This window comes from Pelodiscus sinensis, chromosome 4 (assembly GCF_052426305.1).
Source record: "Pelodiscus sinensis isolate ZL-2025 chromosome 4, ASM5242630v1, whole genome shotgun sequence".
Taxonomy (NCBI): Eukaryota; Metazoa; Chordata; order Testudines; family Trionychidae; genus Pelodiscus; species Pelodiscus sinensis.
The window spans coordinates 8106977-8131639 of NC_143055.1; the positions used below are offsets into that span (position 1 = coordinate 8106977).

The window sequence follows — 24663 nt, forward strand, 5'->3', positions numbered from 1 at the left end:
CTCTCGTTGCCTGTCAGTGGAGCAGCAAAGCTAGTTTGCTAAGATCTCTGATGCCTGTCAGCATTAATAGCTGGGGCTGACAATGGTTAATTGTTCGGTCTGATCCCTTTCTGTGATGTGCTGAGCAGGTGGGGCGAGGCTGGAGCGTGGGTTCAGGCAACTGCAGGACCATAAATCCGGGGGGTTGGAGCTAGGGCAGGTTTCATTTTCAGGAAGCAACTAGCTTTCTCTCTCAGTAGTGGTGGCCCAAAGGAGGGAGGGGAAGCAGCACAGGATAAAAACTGGAGGGGAGCCAGAATGAGCTTTGGGGTGGATACTTGAAGACCCTTTCATTGGCCTGGTGGGGTTCCAGAATGTGCAATTACATGACACGGTAAGAATGGCCCAAACTTGCTCAAAGCCTCTGGCCAATGGGCTGGCTTCTCTTGTCTTGTCCACCAGCACGACTGAGTAACACCACGAGGCCAATGGAATTACAGCAGGGTCAAGCCACTGTCAATGAGCGCAGACCCCGGCTGGCTGTGCATTCAGAGGCAGGGCTGCTGACTTTCCCACCAAGAGCAAAGCCAATGGAAGGCAGCCACTGGGGCCTGCACTGGTGTCCTCTCGCCTCATCAGACAGGAACCCCGGCCGAGACGCTTATCACTAGTGGGGAGACGTGAAAAGGGAAGTGCCCAGCTTGACTCTCCGCTCCCAGGCTGAGTTTGCAGGAGGGGCAGCTAGAGGATGCGGCTTTGGACTATCAAGCGGGCGGACTACGGGGAAGGCCCGGTTCTCATTTTACAGCCGCTTTTCAAAAGGCCTACAAAAGCCTCCTTTTCCAGGCCTGGAGACCCCGCTGCCTCATCATCAGCGCCCAGCCGGCACTGAGCACAGCTCTTACCTTCTTAAATTCCAGCCTTTGCCTAAAGCCAGAGAGGAGCGGCACGTTCCAGTTAGTTCACCGGTTAAAATGTACAGCACCTTGGCCAACAGGGTTCAGATTCCCCAGAGGCGGTACTGAGATAGCGGTACCCCTCCTTTCCTTTGTGAGTTCAGTTACTTTAACACACACAAGGCTGCCTGTACAGCTCTTCCACCTGCAGCCAGGGAATACAGCTCTATTGCTTCCCTCTAGGGTTACCAGGTGGCTTAAAAAAACCCACCCGACACACTTGATCTCAGATGGGAGGGAGGGGGAAGGGGTACACCGGCTGGGAGGGGAGTGGGGTTGGCCAGGAGGATGTGTGTGTGTGGGGGGTGGGAACTGGTTGGCAGGAAGCAGGGCTGGTGGGCGGGGAGAGGAGGAGTCTGGGGCAGCAGGGCTGGTCGGGGGCAACAGGGCTGGCTGGGGGAGATCAGGAGGAGGAGCAGGGGAGAACCGGTCGGCAGGAAGCAGGGCTGATTGAGGGTAGTGGGGCTGGCCAGAGGAGATCAGGAGATGGGGATCGGGGGCAGTGGGGCTGGCCGGGGGAGATGGGGGGTCAGGGCAGGGGAGGGGGGGGATGGGGGGGGGGCTGGCCAGGGGAGATCGGGGGCAGGGCAGGGGGCTGGCAGGGCAGCGGGGGGCCGGGGGAGCAGGGCTGGCCGGGGGAGATCAGGAAATGGGGGTCGGGGGCAGTGGGGCTGGCCGGGGGAGATCAGGAAATGGGGGTCAGGGCAGTGGGGCTGGCCGGGGGAGATCAGGAAATGGGGGTCGGGGGCAGCGGGGCTGGCCGGGGGAGATCAGGAAATGGGGGTCGGGGGCAGCGGGGCTGGCCGGGGGAGATCAGGAGATGGGGGTCGGGGGCAGCGGGGCTGGCCGGGGGAGATCAGGAGATGGGGATCGGGGGCAGCGGGGCTGGCCGGGGGAGATCAGGAGATGGGGGTCGGGGCAGCGGGGCTGGCCGGGGGAGATCAGGAGATGGGGATCGGGGCAGCGGGGCTGGCCGGGGGAGATCAGGAGATGGGGGTCGGGGGCAGCGGGGCTGGCCGGGGGAGATCAGGAGATGGGGATCGGGGCAGTGGGGCTGGCCGGGGGAGATCAGGAGATGGGGGTCGGGGCAGCGGGGTTGGCCGGGGGAGATCAGGAGATGGGGATCGGGGCAGCGGGGCTGGCCGGGGGAGATCAGGAGATGGGGGGTGGCTGGGGGAGATCAGGAGATGGGGGTCGGGGGCAGTGGGGCTGGCTGGGGGAGATCAGGAGATGGGGATCGGGGCAGCGGGGCTGGCTGGGGGAGATCAGGAGATGGGGGTCGGGGGCAGCAGGGCTGGCCGGGGGAGATCAGGAGGAGGAGCGGGGGAGAACCAGTCGGCAGGAAGCAGGGCTGATTGAGGGCAGTGGGGCTGGCCAGCGGATATCAGGTAGGGGGACCGGCCAATGGGAATTGGGGCTGGCCGGGAGGGAGTCGGGGGGAGTGTGGCTGGCCAGGGGGAGGAGCATGGGGAGAGAATCGTCTGGCAGGGAGCGGGAATGACCTGGGTGCATGCAGATCCCAGGGTGCTGCCTGTCCCGCGCACGGTCCCGACAAAGTACAAGTGAGTCGGGCCCCGGGAATTCCATCCCCCCCGCCCCCGCCCCTTTGCGTACTGCCTGGCTGGTAGACACAGTGACGCAGCGTGAGTGTGTCGACCAGGTACTGACACTCCTAATAATAATAAAACTTACCTAATTAGAAAATACCGGACATTTTATGTGTCTGGTATTTTCTTAATTTTTTTCCCAGACAGAACTGTCAAATACCAGCCTGTCCCATTCAAAACTGGACACCTGGCAATCCTACTTTCCCTCAAATCGCTGTTTCAGGCCAATAAGACTTCATGGTGCATATATGCCCCAGGCACGTGGCACAGCACCTAGCAGGGTAATTTTTGTTGCCAAGGTCCAAATACATGAAGTGTTGCTACGGTCCAGTGATAACGACAATACCACTAATAAATCAAAAGATGGTGCAGTCCATTCAAAAGCACCGGGTGGGCAGGATTTGGCCCACAGTGCCTATTGACTGCCCCGCTACGGCCTGCGTCGCCATCCCCGCCGGCTGGGAGTGTCACTGTCTCGGGCTGGCCCACTCCACCGCTCCTTGCGTCTAAAAAGACTTTTGTTCCCATCCGCTCAGTGCCGCACCCCTCCTCCGATAGGTGCAGCTGGGGTTTATGGCTCTAAGAAAATCCAACGGCCCTGGGTCTCAGGTGCCTCACTTCTGCTCCCACCCCATCCCTCCTGGCCCAGCCAGCAGCTGTCTTGTGTGTGTGTCAGGGAGTGTTAACAGTTGCTCTCTGCAGTGGGGAGCCTCAGTTGCCTCCCAAGGAGATGCTCTTCCCCCCTCACTTTCCCAGAGGCCCAGATGAGCTACAGGCGATGCAACAGGGTTACACTGCAGGTGATGCCAGCCGGGCTCAGTGCAGCACCAGCAGGGACTGGCGAAGGTGAGGAGAGACTGACATTGATTTTGCTCTAGTCTCAAGTGGCTGGCGGGGCATCCTGCTCCGCGAAGGAATACAGAGCTGGTGAAAGGCATCAGCCCTCAGCCTAGAGTCCCATGCTGAGAGACCAGGTTCAGGCCATTGACAGCATACACCTCCCCCCACTGGGGTGTCACTTTAGGGGCAGGTGTGGTTGTGAGCTAGGGAAAAAGCTAACCCAGGCTCTGGCCAGCAATGCAACCAGACGAGGGAGCCTGCACCAGGAGAAAGGGCACCTTAGCTGTGGAACTCACTGCTGCAGGGGGATGGGATATGTCTAGGTGCCATCTTGTTTAGATCGCAAAGCATCGACCGCTTCACCAGAGAGGAGCAGCAAGTCCTTATGCCATTGGCATCTGCCAGACAGCCCTCGGGTAACACATCCCTGAGGGGAAGTGGAGGATTGCTGCACTAACACTGCAGAGAGGCCCTGGAGTGCCTCGCCTCACCCCACTCACCTACCACCACTAGGGGTTGGGGCAGAATTCACCAACCTACTTGTTACACGCATGAGGAGCTCGCACCTGGATTCCAAGATGGGCACTAGCTGCCTGGGGGTTTCCCCCACTGGAAAATAAAGGTGGTGGCTTTGCCCTAGAGAGCCCTGAATGGCTTGGGAACTGCTAAGCCACAAGCCCTCACCACCGCCACCTCTGTGCACCCCGCAGCTGCAGCGGAGAGGTTCCATGCGGGGTCAGGGAGCCAGTGCAGAGAGCAGGACGAGGTTGGGAACCGCTGCTCTAGAGTGGTTCCAAAAAGGAAGAGCCCCCATTTCTCTAGCACCTCGCCAAGGAAATAGCCCCGGATTCCTCTTCTCTTTCTGGATTCTGTCGCATCTCCCGTGAAAGCAACGGGCAGGCCAAAGCGTCTGAGCCAGCCCCTGCGCCAGGCCGTGGCAGTGTGCAGCTTTGGGGCCACGAGCACCATGGGACATCCCTGGCGGACCAGAACTATCTAAGGAAACCGGGCTAGCCCCAACTAGCAGTGCCTCCCATGCGATGGGGGAAGGGCTGGTTTTTTCTCTTTTAACAACAGGCTGCTGCAGATCCACTTAACTGTAGCCTTCCGTCAAGAGAGCAATTAAGCAATAAAACTCCTTCGATTGCGGCTCTGGAGGGCTCAGGGGGAGAGTCAAAGCGGATTGTTCAGAGCTGGCCTGGAAGAATTCCAGGAAGGTGTGGTTTGGCCCATGCTCCCCATGGAGGGGCAGTCCCTAAACATGGAGCTGGGGGGATGGGGAGGGGTGCAGAATCCGATGGGCCAGGCAGGGATCTGCACTGGACAACAGCAGAGTTTTGGATGCTATAGCAGGCCGATTCTCCCCGAGAGGGAGCATTTCCTTTAGCTCAAGGGTTTCATTTTGCACCCAGGAAACACACTAGCATGGACTGGTTTGAGTCTGGCTGATGCTACATGTTCCTGTGGCCACAGTAGCCCAGCTCCGGGAACACAAGGAAACGACTCTATGTGACTTCTCAGCCTGATGATTCCCTCCCACCTCGCTCCCGGGGGTTGCAAATTGGGTGTCAGGGCATCCCAACTGGTCTAATCTATCCTTATGGCTAAAGGGAAGTGTGATTCCCAGCTAGATTGAAGAGCCCTGGTATGGAAAAGCCAGGAACCCCCTGCTTTGGAAACAGCTAGCCCCGGGAGGGCAAATTGCTGCAGATAGGGTTGCCAGGGGTCCAGTATTCAACCGGACAGTCTGATTTTTGGGCCCTCTGTCCGGTCAAAAACAATTCAGAAAAGACCAGACATGTGCAGTGTCCGGTATGTTTCTGGTTTTCAGGCTGGGCGCCCGACCAAAGCCTGGTGGGGGTGGGGGCGGGGGCGGGGGGAGTGGCTGGGAGGCGGGGTGGGATCGGGGCTGGGAGCCTCTGGTTGTGTCTGATGTAGGAGTGATGCCTTGGGGAGGAGGAGAAGCCCCGTCCGTGCTCCTGAGCACTGGTCAAGCGCGCTGTGGAGTCGTAGCCGGACTCCTCGTGCTTCGCTGGACATGTGCCCGGGTTAGCCCCATTCCCCCTGACGCTTCCCACTCAACCCTGCTTTGTGCCGGCCGGTTCTCCTCCTCCCGAGCTCCCCCAGCTAGCCCCGCTGCTTCCGACTGCCCCCCCCCGATCTGCCCTGGCCAGCCCCCCTGCTCCCAACCCCTCCCCCCCGATCTCCCCGGCCAGCCCCGTTGCTCCACCAACCAGTCCTGCTTCCTGCTGGCCACGCCCCCCCAATCTGCCCCCGACTCCCCCTTCCTCCCGGCCAGCCCTGCTCCCCTCCCGGCTGGTCCCTCCCACTACCCACATCCAGTGTATCTGGTATTTTTTCTGAAGCTACCTGGTAACCCTGGCTGCAGAGAGGGCAAATCGTTCAATGGTGAGAACCACAGAGCTGCTGTTCTTCTATAGCAGTGTTTCTTAAACGGTGTTCCACGGCACGAGGCAGACGGAGGGGTGTCACGGAGAACAAGAGAGTTCAAAATGGCATCTCAGTAACTTTTTCCCAACCCTTTTTTCCTCAATAACTTTCCCCCGACCTTTCCACCCGACTTTTTTTTTGAGGGGGGGGGGGAAGCACAAAAATCCTTGTTGTTCCTCATAAAAAATATTGTTTGGTGTTCCTTGGTCTTAAAAAGTTTAAGAAACACTCTTCTCTATGGTATCAGAACATCCCCCGGGAACAGCTGTAGACTAAGCCATTACCTTCTTAAGTTGCTATTGACTCATCTGGGAAGATCTTCCAAGCGCCTGCTTCCTTCCAGACAGGGATTCAGTCTAAGTCTAGTCAAAAAGCCCCCAGTAGAGATGGGGAAGAAGACTCAGTAACTTTTGAATTCCTCACCTAATTCTTTGTTGTGAAGGGCAAACTCAGCTCAGTCTAGCTTGGCAGGGCGCTTGCCTTTGGACAATGCCAGCTGGACTTGCCAACACCCGGCTCTCCCAGGCCGACGGTGACTTGTTTTCTTTGACAGCGAGTAGTTGCTAGCACAGAGGAAGGCAGAATAGTCTGAGCTCTGGAAGTTTCTCTTGAATAATAGAACATTTTGTACAAGCCAGAAAGTGCTGGTGTGGCTGATGGGGGATTTCTCATTCAGCTAATGCAGTGGTTTGCAAACGACGGGTCGTGGCCCAGGACTGGGCCATGGAATGCCGGGCACTGGGGCCCGTTGCTGCAGGGAGATCAGGTGAGCAGTGGGGGTGGGGCTAAGGCCTGTCCTGGTACCCCAGAAGTGGCCGGCAGCAGAACAGGGTCCGGGGGAGGAGGGGCGCGCACAAGGTTCCACACACTGCCCCCGCCCTGAGAACTAGCTCCGCCATCCCATTGGCTGGGAACCTGCTGCTGGCTGCGTCTGGGGCACAGGCTGGTCTGCGGTGCCAGAAGAGGCAGGAAGCTGCCTGAGCACCCCCGCTATGCTGCTGACCGGGAGCCACTGAAGATAAACCCCTCCTGCCCCAGCCCTGACCCTCCCAAAGCCGGAGCCCCCTCGCACACCCCAAAGCGCTTATCAGCCCCTACCCGGAGCCCTGACTCTAGCCAAATTACGTTGGGTCGCAGCATCCAACCGTTTTCTCCAACCGTGTCATGAGAAAAAAAAGTTTGAAAAGCAGCGAGCTCGTGTGAGCGCTTCTCCCTCAATACACTGAGGGGCCAGGTGCGAGTGTAGTCAGCAGGGAGAAAGAGTTTGTTGATACACAAGCCTGGCTCCACCGCGTATGGAGGCAGGAGAACAAGTCGCTTCGGTAAATATGCGGCAGGATGCACAAGCCAATCTCGGGATAGCGAGTTAGGGCGTGATTTCCAGGGGCGCTGAGCACGGAGTTCCAAACAGAGGTGATCTGAAACCACAGACACACCCAGCCCCTTAGACAACCCAGCCATAAAGCTGTAATATTCTGCTCAGCCCGGAGAGCAAGTGGTGACAGGGACTCAGGGCCTCAGCCACCGTAAGATAAGTTCTAATTTTACACGGGGGGGGGGGGAGGAGGAGGACAGGGTGTTGGCTTTCATTCTGCCTGACCATCAGGCAAGTCACTTCTCGGCCTCTCCTCTTCCATCTATCACAGTGGAATCATGGTGCTTGCTTGCTTGCTTGGAGGTCTATAGGGGAAAAGCAAGGAGGGGCCGCCAGCAGTCTGCGGACTTATTCTCACCCTGGTGCACTGGCCCGGATTCCCCAGCTGTGGATCCTGTTTGTCCACAGTGAACTCAGCCAGCGTCACCCGGGGGGTGACATAGGCAGCCTGGAGCCAGGGGAACATGGTGTGTGAGTCAGTTGAGAAGGTGGCGGAAGTGACTGCCACACAGCACGATTTCCAAAATCTGCATTTATTTACATTTCAAGTCAAATCACATGCAAATTCTCTGTTCGTAACAATAGTGTGATTAGCAAAAAAGATGCATTAGAATTTTAAAATAGCAATTAAATATACAAAAATATAGCTTACAAAAAAAACCAGCGAATGTTTTAAAAAATATTCTGCTGCAGAATTCTTAGTGTACAAACATGTCTATGAACCCAGAGGCTCCAAGCTTCATAAACATCTTAGGAGTCACACGGTATTTACAGAGACGGGGAACCCCTCCCTCCCCAACCCAAAACCCTTGATGGCCTAACCGCAAGAACTAATCGCTAGCATTTGACCAGTCGGACATTGATGCTATCAAAACACACAGACTAATTGGTTATGGGAAACTTTATCCCCATTCCTGAAGGACTGGGAAGAACAGTCTACTCTGCTGTTAGAAAAAGCCTGTACAGTGTAATACTGAACGACCCCTTTCTTGCACCCTTTCCAAAGGGAGAGTTGCAAATACTGAAGGAAAAAAGAGAAACCCCTCAGTAAGAGCAGGGTTTGGGCCACAACTAACACCCTGCTCCTTCCATTCACACCCAAAGAGACTGAGCAATACGAGTGAGCCCCAGAGGCATGGCGCTGGACTCTGATCTCACCCTGGGGTAAATCCACTGGCGGTGGTAGAATTACTCCAGATTTACACGGGGTGAGAGGACAGAGAGACCCACCCTCCACTGGCAAAGAGCTCAATACGGGGCTCCCCAAAAGCAAGGGGGACATGAGCCTTCCCCAAGAGGAGGAAGACACATGGAGGAGGAGGACACCCAGCTAGGCCCTGCAGCTCCATCCCCTCATACGGTCAATGAAAGCCGATCATACCTCAGAATCCACCAGCACTACAAACGCTCTGGTCAGGGCAACCTGGTTTATGGCCACACACTCGCGCGCTGACGGAAAGTGGCTTCGCTTTTCCCGGAAGAGCCAGGCAAACAGGCAGCTTTCCAAGGGGACCCGAGACACAGGCGCATGGCAGAGCCAATACAGCTGCACTGGAGCCTTCTTTGCCGCAAGGTGTGGCTTTCCTAGTGCAACAATGGAGGCCTCGTGTCACAAAAGGAGTTGGCCCCAAGGCCTGGCCATTCACAGAGATCCTGTCCTCTCTGCTTGTGGGAATGAAATTTTGCACCCATCGTGCACTTGGAAGAGAAGGAGCAAACTAGTAGGGAATACCCAGGAGCAAGAGAGGTGGGGCGTTCTCTTGTCTGCGTTAAGATACAAAAATACAATCAGGAACTGATCACATCTAACCTGCTAAAATTAGTGGCCTTCTGTTACCTTGTGGGAGTTAAGGGTAAATACTAGAGGAAGGGATGCTGGTTAGGAGGTGCATATACGAAGGGACTGTTCAATCAAAGGAGATACAATTGCATCTGCCATAAGAACTTCTACTTTCATCCGAAGGCTGAATGGGCCTTGGGTTGGTCTTGAGAGGCGCCAGTCCTGCACAATCCCACTGAAGCGAACTGGAGCTGTGGGTGGGCTTGTCAGACAAATATTTTTGACTAATGGGACCGGGAGAGGGAATCTTACCAGACAGGAATGTGGTTCCTGTGAATTTTAGCCGAATTCCACCCACCAGCCCGGGTCGCTGTCTCCCCAGGAAGTGCTGAGTTTGTAGGGATCTAGGGCAACTTTTGGGGGCACCCATCCAAACCACCAGGCAAATGTGAAACAAACGGTAAGTCAGCTCGATAGCCGCAGTGCCATTCGGCAGCATCCAGAGCTGGGAACTGGAGAGAGGACCACACGTTGGTATGCCCGGGGGGGTGGGTATGACACAGCACCGCACACTTATAGCAGGTACCTCTGACATTTAGGACACGGAATGGCTCTCTCGAGGTAGTCAATTGCTCTGGAGATACCAGACGGATATACCAGGTGGTGTTGTGCCGCTTGCACAGGAGCACTGGCAAACCACCTTCGTAAACGTCAGCGAGGTGAACCTGAGTGCGAGCTAGATGGCACGAACAGGAGGAAGACAAGTCTCACGGACTGACAGCACACCAGGCAAGTGCAGGGAATTCCTCTGGCCATCTGAGAGGACATTTCACATGGCACCAATTCAGAGCAGCTTCTGCGAGAGGGTTTTAATTCCCCTCCCTCCGGTTTTATATTTGCTCTGCTGACGTTATTCTCTATATCTGTAGGCTTACCCGCCCCGATGGGATTTGGGGCCCCATCAGAGGATGGCTTCAAGTTTGCTTGTAACTTGATATGCTGCTGAGAACCAGAGACAAGTTTAGTTTCAGGAAATTCTCCAAAACTAATTTTAGCTCGAAACTCTGGAGACCGAAGATCTGTACCGAGGACAGACAGGGCTCCTGCAAACAGCATCTCGAAGTCGCCTGTGTCCCTGCTTTGAAGAGACACCCCTAGAAAGGAGAACCGCCCATTGCTCAGCCTTGCTACTCTGATTCCCACTAAGAGTACCCAATGAGATGACGTCTCTGGGCAAGGAGAGACCAGATGCTAATGGTGTGACACCGGCAACTTGCAGATCATTCAACCACGACCACGTGGCCACGACTTTCAGACACTGCCGACCTCGGCTAGATTCCTTCCTGGACATGAAGCTTTTTGCTCAACCCAATTTCCAACCAACTGAGCCATCAGAAAAAATTCTTAGTGCTGATCCAGCAAACTGTCCTTGGGCAAACTCCAGGGCTTTCTACAGAAGCTCTGAGCACTGAAAACCTGGAAGGATCAGGAACTGTGCAAGCAAGCCTCACAGAATTCATACTAAATTCTAATCCAGCCACAGGAATGGAGACACACTGACTCTAGAGTGTATGTTGCCAGAGACCCGCCTATAAGCCACTTTCATTTACTGTGATGTGGTGACCAAAGCCGCCACTTTCTCATGGGCATCCTCAAAGAGGCCTATGTTCAGGGAAGGAATTCAGATTTTCTTGGGCAGAGGCACGTAGGATGAGCTACAAGCAGGCTGGCTGCTTTTCCAGGGCGCAAGAAAATACAGGAATCGCACATGATTATCTTCAAAGAGATACAGCTCTGGAGCTTTTGGGATTCCTAACCAAAACAAAATGCAAGTTTTATCAGCACAGCCAGGAGACAGCAGGGAAGAAACTAAGCCAGCCCTGTCAATGTATGTTCATCACTCAAATCCAAACCCTTGTTCCACGCAGAGTACAATCTAAGATACCTATTGGCCTAGGGAAGAACTTCACACACACCACGTTCAGGACACAGTCTTCTGAATGACCCAGAAAACGGTTGTGGCAACATAATAAAAGTGCACAGAGAGGGTCAATGCGCGGGGGGCGCAGGGGGTCAGGAAGGGTGCGCTTAATACAAGACAGACAATACGGATCTGATCCTGCTCCGAGTGAAGCCTGTGGCAAAAGCTCCCCATAGACTTTAGCGACAGCAGGACTGGATACAATATCCTGGAGATTTTTGTTTTCAAGTCTGACCTAAATTGTTGTGTAGGCACATGAGAAATGCATATGTTAGGCTGAGAGGTAAGTCAACAAGGGTTGCTGGGGAGAGTCTGTGGTCTCCAGTGACGCAAACAGCCTCGCCAGGGCCATGGGCAAGGCGGGGGGGGGGGGGGCAGGCCTGCTCTGCACCCCCAGGCAGCCAGCCCTCAGTGCTACCCAGAACATGGTGCATCACTTCCCTCCCCGGGGGCTCAGTGTTGCCTGGAGTGTGCCATGCAGAACCCCCCACCTTCCCAGGCAGCCCTAAAGGCCACCCATAGCGCACTGCTCCAGGAGCAATTGAAAGCGCCCAGGGTAAGTGCTCCCTTTGCCCCCCTTCCCCCCAATCAGTCAACATGCCTAGAGTAGTGCTGGTGCGGTCCAGCGCCATAGCGCTGTGAAGGGAACGAAGGGCAAAGACACCTCACGCTGCTTTACTCCTGCTGCCGACTACTACCAGCATGGTGCGGATTGAGGAAAGGGAAAGAACAGCACTCGGGCCCTTTCTAGTCAGGTTACCCGACTGTGATGTTCGCGGCGGGCAAAGAGGCGCACGGTGGAGGTTCACAACCCACCCTTCTCTCCAAAGGCCGCTGGAAGGCTCCCCCGTAGAACTATCCAGCAATTCACAGCTCATGCAAATACCTGCATGCAGGTAACCAAGAGGCGTGAGTGAGCCAAGGGTGCAGGGCCGGGTTCACATTCCCAAACAAATACACCTGGCTCCCCCTCGCCTCCCGTCACAATATGCTCTGCACGCAAAATGCAGGCTGCAAAGTCAGCGCAGCGAGCACGAGAGTATGTGAATCTTCCCCCTCTGATGTCCCTATCTTGATGCCACAGAAGCCAAGGGGGTTTTTCCACTGAGAACAATGGCAGCAGGATGTGGCCATTAGAAAGCCATGCTTAGAAGACAAAAGGACTCGATGAGATAGAAACTGGATTGGACAGGGCAGCAAAGGCAACACTGTTCAGGAACCAGAGGATCTGCTCTGAGTCTCTCAAGGGGCTGCGTGACAGCAGACAATAAGCACACAGGCACGTGCCTAGGCGGAGAAAGAGCAGCAATAAGTGCATTTCCCTTCTCTGAGACAAGGGCCAGCTACGTACATTTAAGGAGAATTCCTCTCTGGTCCAGCTGCCTCTGTACTGTTTACTATTGGTCTAATTCAGGACATTTGGTAGCGTCTAAGTGGAGCTAGAAATCAGAGACCTAACCTGCAGATATCCGCTTTACAGCTGCGGGTTTTGGATATCTGCGGATCATTATGGCAGATGGGGAGGCAGATACCGATTTTGTATCCACGCAGGGCTCTCTCTATGGTACCGCGCTCTAGCTCTGAGCCGAGAGGAAGAAACATGCGATGGTCAAGGTTGTCACCGGGGTAAGAGACAACAACACTGCTGAACGTAGTGGACTTGGGCCCGTCTACCACAAAGTTGAAATCAGCCCTTTGAGAGTGCAATGGGGCAGACAGGAGGGCGTGTGGGAGAGCGAGGCTGTGCACAGCCAGCAAGCTTCCCCAACTACACGAGAAAGGAAGTGTAAGTTGTGTAAGTGCTGGGTCTTGGGCAAGCTTGAGCCATTTAAAGGGGCTTTCATACTGCAGAGGAAAACAAGGACACATGGATGGCTGTTGAGTAGTTTGCAGTGCCTGTGTCCAAAGCCAGCTTGGCAGGCAACCATTCTATCGCTTTCCAAAACACCCGGGGGCTCCCTTCGGGGCAACGAAAGTTCTCCAGAGCAGCTCCAACCCCACTGCTCCTCTAGGGCCACGGAAGGGTTGATTTTCAGAGATGAAGACTGGGGAGGTGTGGGGGCTCAGTTCCCCCCAAAACAATCAGGCCATTGGCGTGACCCAATTTCTCGCCTGGACAGATGCACCGACACCTGCAAGCCTTCCCCTGGAACAACGGCACCCAAGGGGCTTATGCACCTGCAGTCTTTCGGAGGTCGCTGAGACTTGTCTAGTGCTGCCCATGCTAACAGGACATTGTCAAAATGTAAACCTCTCAGTCATGCCACAGCTTCGGGAAAAACCTTCTTAAAGGAACAACATAAAGCCCTGCCCCTGCTCGTTTCTTCGGCCACTCGCACTTCAGGCTGGGTTTGGCCTTGGGAAGGCAGTTTTTAAAGGTGGGGCGGGGCGGGGGGAGGTTGGTTTTGTCGTCTTGAGATGGGAAGATACACCCTGCCAGCATAAGAGCTGCCCTTCAAGGCACCTTGGCCTGGGTCTTGACTTTGCCTCATACGTTTTCTGATTATACTTGGAACACTGTCCTTCTTTCTCGGCACACCATCTAGTCAGCTAGCCGGAAACAGGCACCAGTGTAATATTGGCGACCGGGTCGATCTAAGTGCTCTCAAATAACCCAAACGCCTCGGCAGGCGGCCGCCCTCTGTCTTCCGGCTGCGCAGGCGGCATATTGCTTTGGTTGTTCTGACGTCCAAGCATCTGGCTCCGTCCCCTAAAGTGCATTGTGGGAGCTCTTCACGAGACAAAGGGAATCCTGGCAGATGCACCAAGGCCGAAAGCGAGAGATTCAGAGATCTGAGAGTCTCTGGAGAAGTCCCCGGGTTTACGCCTGGTGATGTTTTTTGCGATGGAAGAGTTCTTTGTGTGGGAGAAGCTATACAATGTTCTCAGCCCCTGGCAAGGGTCCCTGTGGAGGCCCATGGTCCTGCTTATTATGGAGCTGTGCCAGCTGTAGGACGGGCATGTTGCAGAGTGGACACACTTTTCGCACCTCCAACCACTTAATGAGGCACCTGGGAACAAAGGAAAAGGACACGTTCATTCACACAGAATTGGAACACATACTTGGTACACTTCTGTCCCCCGCCGCCTCTGGTCACCTGCCAAACATTAATTCTCTCAGCCTTTTGGAGGTAGAAACCATCATCTCCCTGTTCAAGCTGTGGACACCGAGCTACATTAAATGACTTACTCATATTCAGAGAGTCAGAGACCAAGCTAGAATCGAGCCCCACATTCCTGCCCCCCAACCCTCTGCCATTTTCATCCTGTTAAGTACATTTCTCCCTCCAGCATTTTAGTTCATTTTAAAATCCCTCTTCTGATCTGCATGTACAGCCAGCTGTATACAGCCAAGAGGCGTTTTTGCAGCAGGAAAATTGCTAGGCCATCTCTGTACTGGAACTGGTCAGAAATCACCTCAGCCAAAGACTCCCTCCTCCGATGCAAAATAAAAACCGGCACTTTAACGTGCCAGATTCTGCTGAATTGGGTTGGCTGTTAAGAGTGCTGGGATGGATTACGGTGGTTTCTCGCTCCTGCAACTTTTGCTTTCTTTTCAAGAGTGAGTGCCCTACAAGCAAACCCACATCCTGACAATAGCTTCCAAACCAGCCTTGCACAACTGCAGCCCATCAGGGTTCGGTGTGTGGCCTGCGAGACGTTTTGTTTACCTTTGCCCACGTGCAAGGCTGCCAGATTCCATTGCTTTCCATCAGTGTCGTTTTGTTCCTACCAATATTACTAACGTGACACGCACATAAAGCCAAGGCATGTGGAGCAGGGTACGTGCCCATTAATGAGTGCCCAGGCAGGTTAAAATGTTTCCCTACAGGTTTCTGTGTGTACGAACGATTAACGGATACAAATCAGATACTAGAAATGGTAACGTACAGAAACCTGTAGGGCAGGGCTACTCAACTTTGGAAGCCCCGGGGACCGCAACGATACTCACAAGCACATGCCGAAGGTCGCAACTTAAGTGTGGTTGCATATACATGCAAATATATATGCAAATATATGCAAATAGCTTCTTTCACTCTGACGGGCCAAAGATTAAGGTAAGATTACACAACACACAGGCCCCATTTAAGTCAGTTCTGCTGATATTATTGCAATGCAATATTTACCCAATTTCCACTGATATGAGAGCACTTTTAATGAGCAATGACAGTCCAGGAGTTTAACTACTAAAGCACATATCTACAGAAGACGGTTATATTGACTCGCCATTGTGGAGCGTGTTCCCAAAAGAGGCCATGTTCAAAGGATCCCACCCGCGGGCTATGTGTTCAGCCCCGCGTAAACCCAAACTGCCTCGCGGGCCGCAAACAAATGGGCCACGTGTTGAGTAGCTCTGCCATAGGGGAACATTTTAACCTGCCTGGGCACTCATTAATGGGTTTAAAAGTGGCCATTCTTCTACACAGGAATTTCACAAGCCAACTTCAGAGTCAGAGTGAGGAATTGACCTTTATATGACAATTTGACAGTTTCCCCTGGCTTGAACAAAGACTTGAACTAGATGGCCCATTATAAAACCTGCTTTTCTTACACCAGCACTACAACTGACAGGTACTTCCCTTCTTTTTCTGTTATAAATTGTGAGGGTCCCCCCTTTATTTCCTTCACTCAGGCTCATCTGAGGAAGTGGGTTCTGCCCACAAAAGCTCATGATATTTTTTTTCCTCTCTCTCTCTCTATATATTTTGCTCAGTCTCTAAGGCAGGCCTGGGCAAAACACCTCCTGCAGGCCAAATCCGGCCCGCCAAACCACTGGATCTGGCCCGTGGTCGCAGCAGGGAGCCCCAGGCAGGCTCCACTGTTTGCCCTGCACACCGCTCAGAAAAGCAGCTGCGGAGCGGTTTCTCTTTAAAAACTGTGAGCTCAGAAGGGAGGGGGGAAAGCTTCAGGTGCTGCCCCCACCCTCAGCACAATCCCATTGGCCAGTTTCTGGCCAGAAACTGACCAATGGGGAGCTGCCTGTTTGAATAAGAGGCAGCACATGAAGCACCAGGCATCCCCCTCCCCTCCAGTTATTCACACCAGCACGTGGCTGTGCAGGCAGGCCGAGAAACGTTTTAAGCTCTGCAAGCATTTATCTCTGTAGGCAGGCAGGGCAGGCTGACTGGGCTGGTGGCTGGTCAGTCTCTTGGCCAGAGCCTGCCTCTGGAACCCCAGCCCCTCCACATAACCAAGCCCTCTGCCCCTCTCTTACACCCATAATCCCTCCCAGATCTGGCACCCCAATCTCCTGCCCCAGATCACACTACCTTCCTACCCTAGGTCACATCCCAACCCCCTGCACCCCAGCCCCCTGCTCTAGGTCAGTGGTGCGCAACTCGTGGGTTGCGATCCCCTTGGGGGTCACAGTGCCTTGATCCAGGTCGGCCAGTATTTTCTTTTCCTGGCTTGGCACCCATACATGCACCAGGGGTTGGGGGGAGTGGCGGGAGTGGAGCGGTAATTACATTTTTTTTTTGGCTCAACGAAAATTTTTCTGGACCCCTTTTATTGGGTCCGGGGGTCGCGAATGCAAAAGGGTTGCACACTCCTGCTGTAGGTCACATCCCAAAACCCTGCACTCAGTCCTCTCCTCTAGGTCACAACTGCCTCCTTCACCCAAACTCCCTCCCAGACCCCACTCTCCCTCCTGCACCCCAATCTCTTACTGCGAGCTCCCTTCTGCACCCAACCTCCATCCCAGACCCCGCACCTCCTCTATTAATATCATGGAAGAGTGCGGCCCTCGACCACTTTCCAAAATCTTGTAGTACCCCCGACCCCCATCAAAAATGATTGCCCACTCCTGCTCTAAGCTGCCACAGGACTACTCGTTGTTTTTAAAGTTACCGATAACTCAGCTATCCCTCTGTGAGATTTTAGTGTGTGTTGCAGGGTGAGAAGTTCAGGACTAAATCAGAACGTTCCAGCCCAATCGTTCTAGTGAGCCCGCTGGCCTCTCTCCAGGGAGAGGTGGCTGCGGTGGAATTTGGAAGCCAGCCACGGCCCCTCCCTCTCCCACACTTGCAGACGATACAAGACTAATACATAACCTACAAGTTACCAGGACAGCGGCGTTCCGGTGCTAGTATTTATTTCATTGCTAGCCTTACGGCTAAGACCTGGGTTCAGATCTTCCCACCTGGTCACCCCAATCACTAAGCATCCTCCTCTCTGGTCTCACTACACTCCACTCCCCCAATCCAGCCTGCCGAAGAGGCTACTGGCAATTCTGATTGCATCTCTCCTCCTGCTCAAGTCCCTTCACCACCTTCCCACGCCTTACGCATTTCTGTTCCAACTATTTAACTCGGCATGCCTCCATTCTCACCTCCCTCTCCTCCTACAGCCCTTCCTTGCTCCTCACCCAAGCGTATCTCGATATGGCAGAGCTCTGGCAGTGCTCAAGGGTCCTGCATTTCTGGCCGATCGTGTCCAGCCTCAGAGGCTTGCTTGACCCTCCACGCAGCCTCCCTTTTTTGGGGCAAGGGTCAGTCTACTGAGCCACATTCGTCACAGGCTAGTCCCTAATAGGAGATGAAACCCCTCTATGGTTCTAGTCTCCCTACCCACGAACAGACACTGCAGTGGTGGGGGGATGGTTGGGGAGTACCCAGGCCTGCTCACTTCTCTGGTTCCGGCCCTGTGACCCTAAGGCAGTGGCAACTGATGGGGTTTGTTCTGCTCTTGGGCCACTTCCCTCAAAGCATCCCTCCCAGCACCTTTCCTCTGGTACCTGAGCATGTCCCGCTCCTCCAGGGCACTCTGCCTGACTTGCAGTTCCCAGCTCTCACTCAGACACCTCTCACTCTCAGAACTTTGGCTCCTTCCCTGCTCCTCATGCACGTCTGACCTAGCAGAAGGGGAGTCCTTTCAAACCAGTCCCACCTGCTTCTGGATTGGCCCCAGGTGTTCTGATTAGCCTGACTCCCTTAGCTCTGGAAGGCTCCTAATTGGCTCCAGGTGTTCCAACTGGCCTTGACTGTCCAGATTGATTCTGGAACGTTCCTGCTGGTTCTAGGCCAGCCCCGCCGGTTTATCCAGAGAACAGAGACCTACTCAATCTAGGGCTGCCTTGGAGCACTCTCCTATAGCCATCTGGTCTGACCCAGTCACATCGAGTTCTCTGTTTCCCCTACCCGTGCCACACTTCATGTTCCCCATATGCTTTCAAAAGCTTTATGTACCCTCTGCCAAGTGTCCTTGCTCCTTTCCAAGTTCTCCAGGAAAGCCTGCCTGTCCCACTTGACATGCCCAGCTTTGTTGTCAGCATTCCATATTGCAGTGAGCTGTGCTTTTAAAACCAAGGCCCGCCACAGGCAGGTTTAACTGCATCGTGCGGTTCACAGCCACGGCTGCCACCTAGAACCCTAGACTATCGAACCCAAGTGACTTTGGGAGAACACTAGCCTCTCCATTGAACGCAAGGCTCCTTTTCCCACCAACTCTCAAGGCAACTGTGACTAGCTCTCCAAAGCTTTCGTCAACACCGCTCAACTTAACACAGTAAATGAGGCCTTACTGAAGAGTAGCAGCATTTGTTAATCCTTCAGAACACAGCACAGGCAGATGTATACAATAGAAGCCTTTGTAATTCAGAGGCCATCAATTACATCTCCCTGCCAGTGTTTCCAAGAGACTTGGGAGGCTTTTGTAAACATCACTCTGGTCTTTTGTACCGACGGGTAGCTCTGCACTTACTTTCTGTGGAAGGCATGTTTACATGGACAGATTCCCAATTCGTCTTTGGGCTTGAATTCCTCCAGACAAACGGCACAGATCTGAAAGGTGAGAAAGCAGACAGCGAATGCCATCAGTGGCCGGAACACACACTCAGTAGGTAAGGCTAAACCAATGGAAACATTCCCCCAAGCAACCTCTCCAGGAAACTACTCTCTTGACTAGCGTTCAGGCGTTTAAAAGAACAGGTTCATCTTGTGTCATCAGGGATGCAGATTTGTCAAATGGCCTCACTGAGACTCTGCCTTGTACAAAATACACCTCAGTGAAAATGGGTTACGCGATTCACTTGTGATCCTAACAAAAATATTGTAGGGGAAAATGCAGGCCTGGTCTATGCTACACAATTAGATCGACATTAACTGCCTTGCATTGACCTACATTTGGAAGGGTCTTCACTTCAATTTGGCCCCGCCGATGTTATGTGCCTCTCTGTGCCGATTTAGTAACACTACTTCCCTAAATGGTGTAGAGTCAACCTACGTCAAGGCAGCGTCAACACAGACACTGCATTGCTTATGTTGATTGGTCAGGGCTTTCAGCAGGTATCCCACAACGTCCCACACTAACAATACAATCGATACACGTGCACCGGCACAAGGAGACAAGATCGCAGGCAATTTAATAGCTGACATGGCTCTATGCCGACATAAGTTAGGCTGACATAATTTTGTAGTGCAGACACGGGCACAGTGAACCTGCTGCCTTGACGTTTGGACACAGCTCTGGTATTGCTGCCTTCTTGCAGGGCTAAGTTTCCCTTCAATGTTTTTCCCATAGCATAGGTAATCCCAGAGAGAGTACAAGAGAATAGCAAGTGTTCTGTGCAGTGTGGAACCCATTCCATGAGATTCAGCTGGGTAACCATGCCTGGACCAATCTGAGTTTGGAACAGCGACGTGTTTCAGAGCTAGGTGACGAGCTTCGTTAATCCAACCTGTTAATCCAAATCAAAGAGTTTCACAGCCTCTGCATTTAGTACAAGAGACAGGGCTCTAATCACCCCAACACAGCTCACTACGTTTTAAGGCTGAGGATGGTCAGACAGATGGGCAGTCTATGTAGACAACCCAATAGCCCTTTTCCCCATCCTTGTGACACGACCTTGGTTTAAAAGTCCTCTGTGTAAAACGTTCACTCCCGCATGGTTGTCACTAGCTCTTCATTGAGCTTTTGAAGGTGACTGCCAATAGCCGCCACATCTCTCTGGCAACAGGCTCCTCGATCCAGGATATTTCAAGAGAGCTAATCAATCAGCCCAGCAGAATATGCTCTTGCAGAACGGCGCCACAGACCTATGGGAACGGTGCCAGAGAAGCAGTAGCACTCAGGCGTTTGTTAGTGCTCCATTTGACTTTCAAAAGTGACTAGCTAAAGGTTATGCCCCAAAGAAACAGACTTCTGTCCTACTCTGTACCATTGCACCGCCTGGAATGCCTGTCCGATACCTGACCTAGCCAGGGCTTGTGCTATACACGATACCCAAAGAAACCTTCCAAATTACCTCAATTCTAGTCTGTAAGGACCCCTGTTATACCAGCTCTTCAGCAACTCGTAATTCAAGAGTGGGCGTGTCTCATGGCATGGATATCTCTTTGAGAACTGAATTTCCATCCGTGCTTTAGAAACTACTTTTCTTTTGGGGTGGGGTCCTTAATATAGTAAAACACGATTTAGTCATGTAGCATGGACAGGGCTGACCCGAGCATTGGGCTGTAAGGAGGTAAATATAATTCAATCTGAATGACAGTAGAACCTCAGAGTTACGAACCCCTTGGGAACAGGGGTTGTTCCAAACTGAACAAAACGTTATGGCGGTTTTTTCAAAAGTCTGTAACTGAACACTGACTTAATACACCTTTGAAACTTTATTATGCAGAAGAAAAAAATGCTGCTTTCCCTTTATTAGTAGTAGTTTACATTTAAACTCAGTATGTTACTAGAGTCATCTTTTTTGGGGGCGGGGGGAGGCATGTCTGATTATTTACTTCCAAGTGAGGTGTGTGGTTGACTGCTTAGTTCATAACTCTCAGGTTCTACTGCACAGTGCAAGTCCGAGGACTGCTGTGCTGTACTTGGGTTTCTCAACATGATAATGCAGATGGGTCTGAAGTTGGACTTCTCCATGCCACATTTCTATTAGATCACCAGAAGGGAAAAGATTAGGGCTTTCACAACCCTGCTGCTCTGTAACTACCTTCTTTTTAGTTCCACATTGACCCATTTCCACTAAGGGAAAACCCAGTCTGATTTCCTTTGTTATCGGTTATTCCGTGTTCCTCTCTCTCAGCAGAGCTCTACAAGGAGACTGCACGCCAATGGCAAATACCCATGCTTTGCCAACAAGAGGGTTATTCTTTTCTACAGCAGACTGAGCTAGTTAGAAACCAGATTTAAACCCACGTCAGCCCAGACCAGGTTTAAAACGGGCAGGCCAGGGTTTAGCCCAAGTTTAGAAATAACACTGTAGGCTAGATCTTTACCATATGAAAAATTAGGAATGAGGTCATGGCTAGGAGAAAGAAAATTTTCTCCTAGCCTATACCCTAAGTTTGATATGGATGCAGTCTGACCCCATTCATCCAAAATGGCCAACCAGTCATATCTAGATCAGCTAACATGGCAGGTGGCCCAGGGCAGATGTGGGCCTTCTGAGTTATTTGCTTTCATGAGGCTAATGCAGAAATGTCTTGTAAAAGAGAAAAACTTAGAGTACAAACTCAAAAGGCCCATGGTCTAGAAGCATAACGCTTGGAGCCAGTAACTCCTAAATTCTAATCCTGACTCTGTCAACTTGGTCACCTTGGGCAACTCACTTAACCTCTCTGCCCAAGTTTCCCCACCTGCAGAACAGGGATAATTCTCCTCTCCATCACAGAGCGCTAGAAAGGGTGGTGAAAGCCTGCACAGGGTTTTGCCTATGTAAAAAGCTACAGAAGCAGTATCTACAATGATCACCTCCTGCCTTTCCCAGCCCTGATGCTTATGCAGAAAACACAAGCAAACAGAATGTTACATCTCTTGAAATACAAGTCAAACTGGAGTTGACTGAAGCTGGTGAAAGTTGGCTGAAGATCCTTATCTGAAGCGCTTGTAGGAGGAACACATTCTGATTTTTTTAGTCGGAATCACAGGTTCCGTCTAACCAATTTGTCATGCTCCCAATTCCTTTTGCCTCTGATTCTTCACTGAAGTGATATTTTCCTGGGGCTGCACTGTTGGTATTTGCGATGCAGGGCTCTGTAATGGGTTGTGCTGCATTTTAATACTGTTCTCATATAACCGAAAGCTATGGCCCCGCTCCCAAAAGGCTTAGCAAAGGGACAGTCTGTCCCAGGGCAGCACACTGAAAGGGCAAGGGCTGCAGAAACACAAGGAGCTCTTGACTGCCCTTGCCGTTTCAAAGGCAGCAGGATCAATTGATTATATCCAGTCATCGGTCTCAAGTTCTCCATGCAGATCAGATGCGTCCTGCAGCGGCTCAGACAAACTCTCACAGACTTCCGTGGAGGTTTGCCCAAGTCAAGCCCTCAGGATAGGGCCCCAGATTTCTATCCAGACTGTTTTTTTCCCCCCCTCCAGTACTGCGAGCACACACTGTGCTTGCGAAGCAGCACTACAGAAAATTCTAATCTTGACTCTGCCAGGAATCAAAGGGCTCTACAGAATCATTTCCCTCGTGCATGCCTGCTACCTATCATGAGCAGCGACTCCACTCTCCAGAAGCTTTTCAGGACGTTTCTTTTCAGATTTTTCTGAAATACAGGGAAAGAAACACTTGAGCTCTGTGCCTCTTCCTTCCTAAGCCATGGTGCTGAAGCCCCGTAATTATTTCTGCTGCTCTTCTCTGAACTTTATTCAGCTCCTCTATAGCTTCCTGGTAAAGAGATTCCTGGCAGTGAACCATGCATCAGGGCCGTAAGTCCTACAGACTAGAGGCACCGTGTGTAAATTGAGTATTATTATTCCAGGCATGGTCTCAAGTGCATCTCAGATCCTCCTGCAACTAAGCAGTCCCACCGCGCACCGTGAACAATTCACAGTGGCAGGGCACATGGAGTGAAGGGTGCATGCTGGTTAAGGCCCCCAAAACACTGGGTATTCCTGTACTTTTGGAAATGGTGTGGCATGATCCATGCAAAGTCAAATTGTATGGAGGATGCCACTTAGAAGAGCTGGCTGCTCCCCTCCCCCCCCAACTGGCATGACCATAGAAAAAGAGCAAGGAAAAAGGCCTGCCTTTAAGTGGGGTAAAAACCTGCCTAAAAGTGCCTGCTGCATAAAGTAGACTCATGCTTACTACTGCACGTCTAAACAGCAAGAGAGATGAGAAAATGGTGTTTCTGGGAAGGGGTGGGGGAATATTTTTTAGACCGTCCAGCAAATCTCGAAGACAATCCTGGGGGATATTCCTTCCGCACGCCAGTTTGCCCAGGCATAGGAGTTTGTTTCATACATAAACCACTTCTTCATTTAAAATAGCTGCTGGCAAGTCCTGCTTCAGTCCATCTGCGTAACTGGTTGTTCCTTTGGCCTGCCCAAGGCAGTGGTGTCAGATTCATGCTGGTGAGCGCACCCTGCCAGCTTCTACAATTCAGAATTCTCTTCTCCCTGATGTCCTGCAATTTACATTCAGAGGCTCCACAAGAGCATCACTGTAATTAAGGACGAGTCGGCTTTTCCTCTTAGGAGACATCCAAAGAGGACGGAGAGAGGCTGTTCTCAGTGGTGACAGATGGCAGAACAAGGAGCAATGGTCTCAAGTTGCAGTGGGGGAGGTCCAGGTTGGATATTAGGAAAAACTATTTCCCTAGGAGGGTGGTGAAGCACTGGGATGGGTTCCCTAGGGAAGGGGTAGAATCTCCATCCCTAGAGGTTTTTAAGTCTTGGCTTGACAAAGCCCTGGCTGGGTTGATTTAGTTGCGATTGGTCCTGCCTTGGGCAGGGGGCTAGACTTGATGACCTCCTGAGGTCTCTTCCAGCCCATGGATTCTATGAGACTTTCCAGATTCAGAGAGTAAAAATTTTTTTCTTAAAATTTCTTAAAAACTGGGGTTTTTTTCCTCAGACAAATCAACTCATCTGCCAAATGATAGTTTAACTCAGATTTGCGCCCCCCCAAATTTTCTGCATCTGTGCAGCAGGCCAGGTTTTTTATTTAAACCTTTCAAACAGAACTAAAATAGACATCTGAACCAAGTTTCATGTATTTCTCCACCAAACTCTGGTGTAAACCAAAAGAAAAAAAAACTCTGCGGGGCATTAATCCTTAGGGCAGCTGGGAGCCCTCGAGGGTAAGTTTTACATGGGAAGAATTGTTTACAAGGCATAAAGCTGGCAGCAGCGATTTTGTTGGTTTGTTAATATTGTCACCTTGCATGAGGCTCAACATCCACAGCAGGGCAGTGGAGGTGAAGATGTCACTTGCCCTTGCAGGAGCATCCCAAAGGGCAGTGCATCCTGCTTCGTACTTTTGACTTGACACACCGATATTTCCTGGTGGTTTAAGTTTCATTTCTTAAGAAACGTCAACCAGGATATAGACCCCAGAAGTCAACACACGTGTTTACTTAGGCTATAATCCCAGACAAAGAAATCACTAGTTATTTCCCGGTGTCAGGTTTAAGCTAGAGTCCAATCTATGGCTAGAAGCACATAGATTTTAAAGCCAGAAGGGACCACTGTGATCATCTACTCTTTACACCTCTTTTCAAGTCTCAATTTGCCTAGCTTACGCTTCCAGACATCAACACTTGTTATGCCACTGCCTGCTAGACTGAGAAGCCCTGCTACCAAGTTTTTGTTCCCTGCATTTGTGCTCACAGATTGTCATCTTGTAGCCTCGTAGCCTTCTCTTTGCTGAATGAAATAGGTTCAGCTCCTTAAGTTTTTCCACCACAAAGCAAGATTTCCAATCCTTTAATCACTCTCGTGGCTTTTCTGGGAGCCTTCTC

The 24663-nt window shown here is 52.3% G+C and overlaps 1 protein-coding gene across 4 annotated transcripts in view; it reads right to left on the minus strand.

The window, feature by feature from the left end:
• Positions 1-7725: 7725 nt before the first annotated feature.
• The window catches only part of RNF24 (ring finger protein 24), a 74945-nt gene continuing 58007 nt past the window's right edge, over positions 7726-24663 (minus strand). For all 4 annotated transcript variants that reach the window (XM_075930981.2, XM_006139209.5, XM_006139207.5 and 1 more), the window contains exons 5-6: positions 18671-18750; positions 7726-13980 (exon numbers count right to left, since the gene is read on the minus strand). In XM_075930981.2, coding sequence (XP_075787096.1) covers positions 13842-13980; positions 18671-18750 — 219 coding nt within the window. In that variant the 3' untranslated portion in view covers positions 7726-13841. The remainder of the gene's footprint in view (positions 13981-18670; positions 18751-24663) is intronic.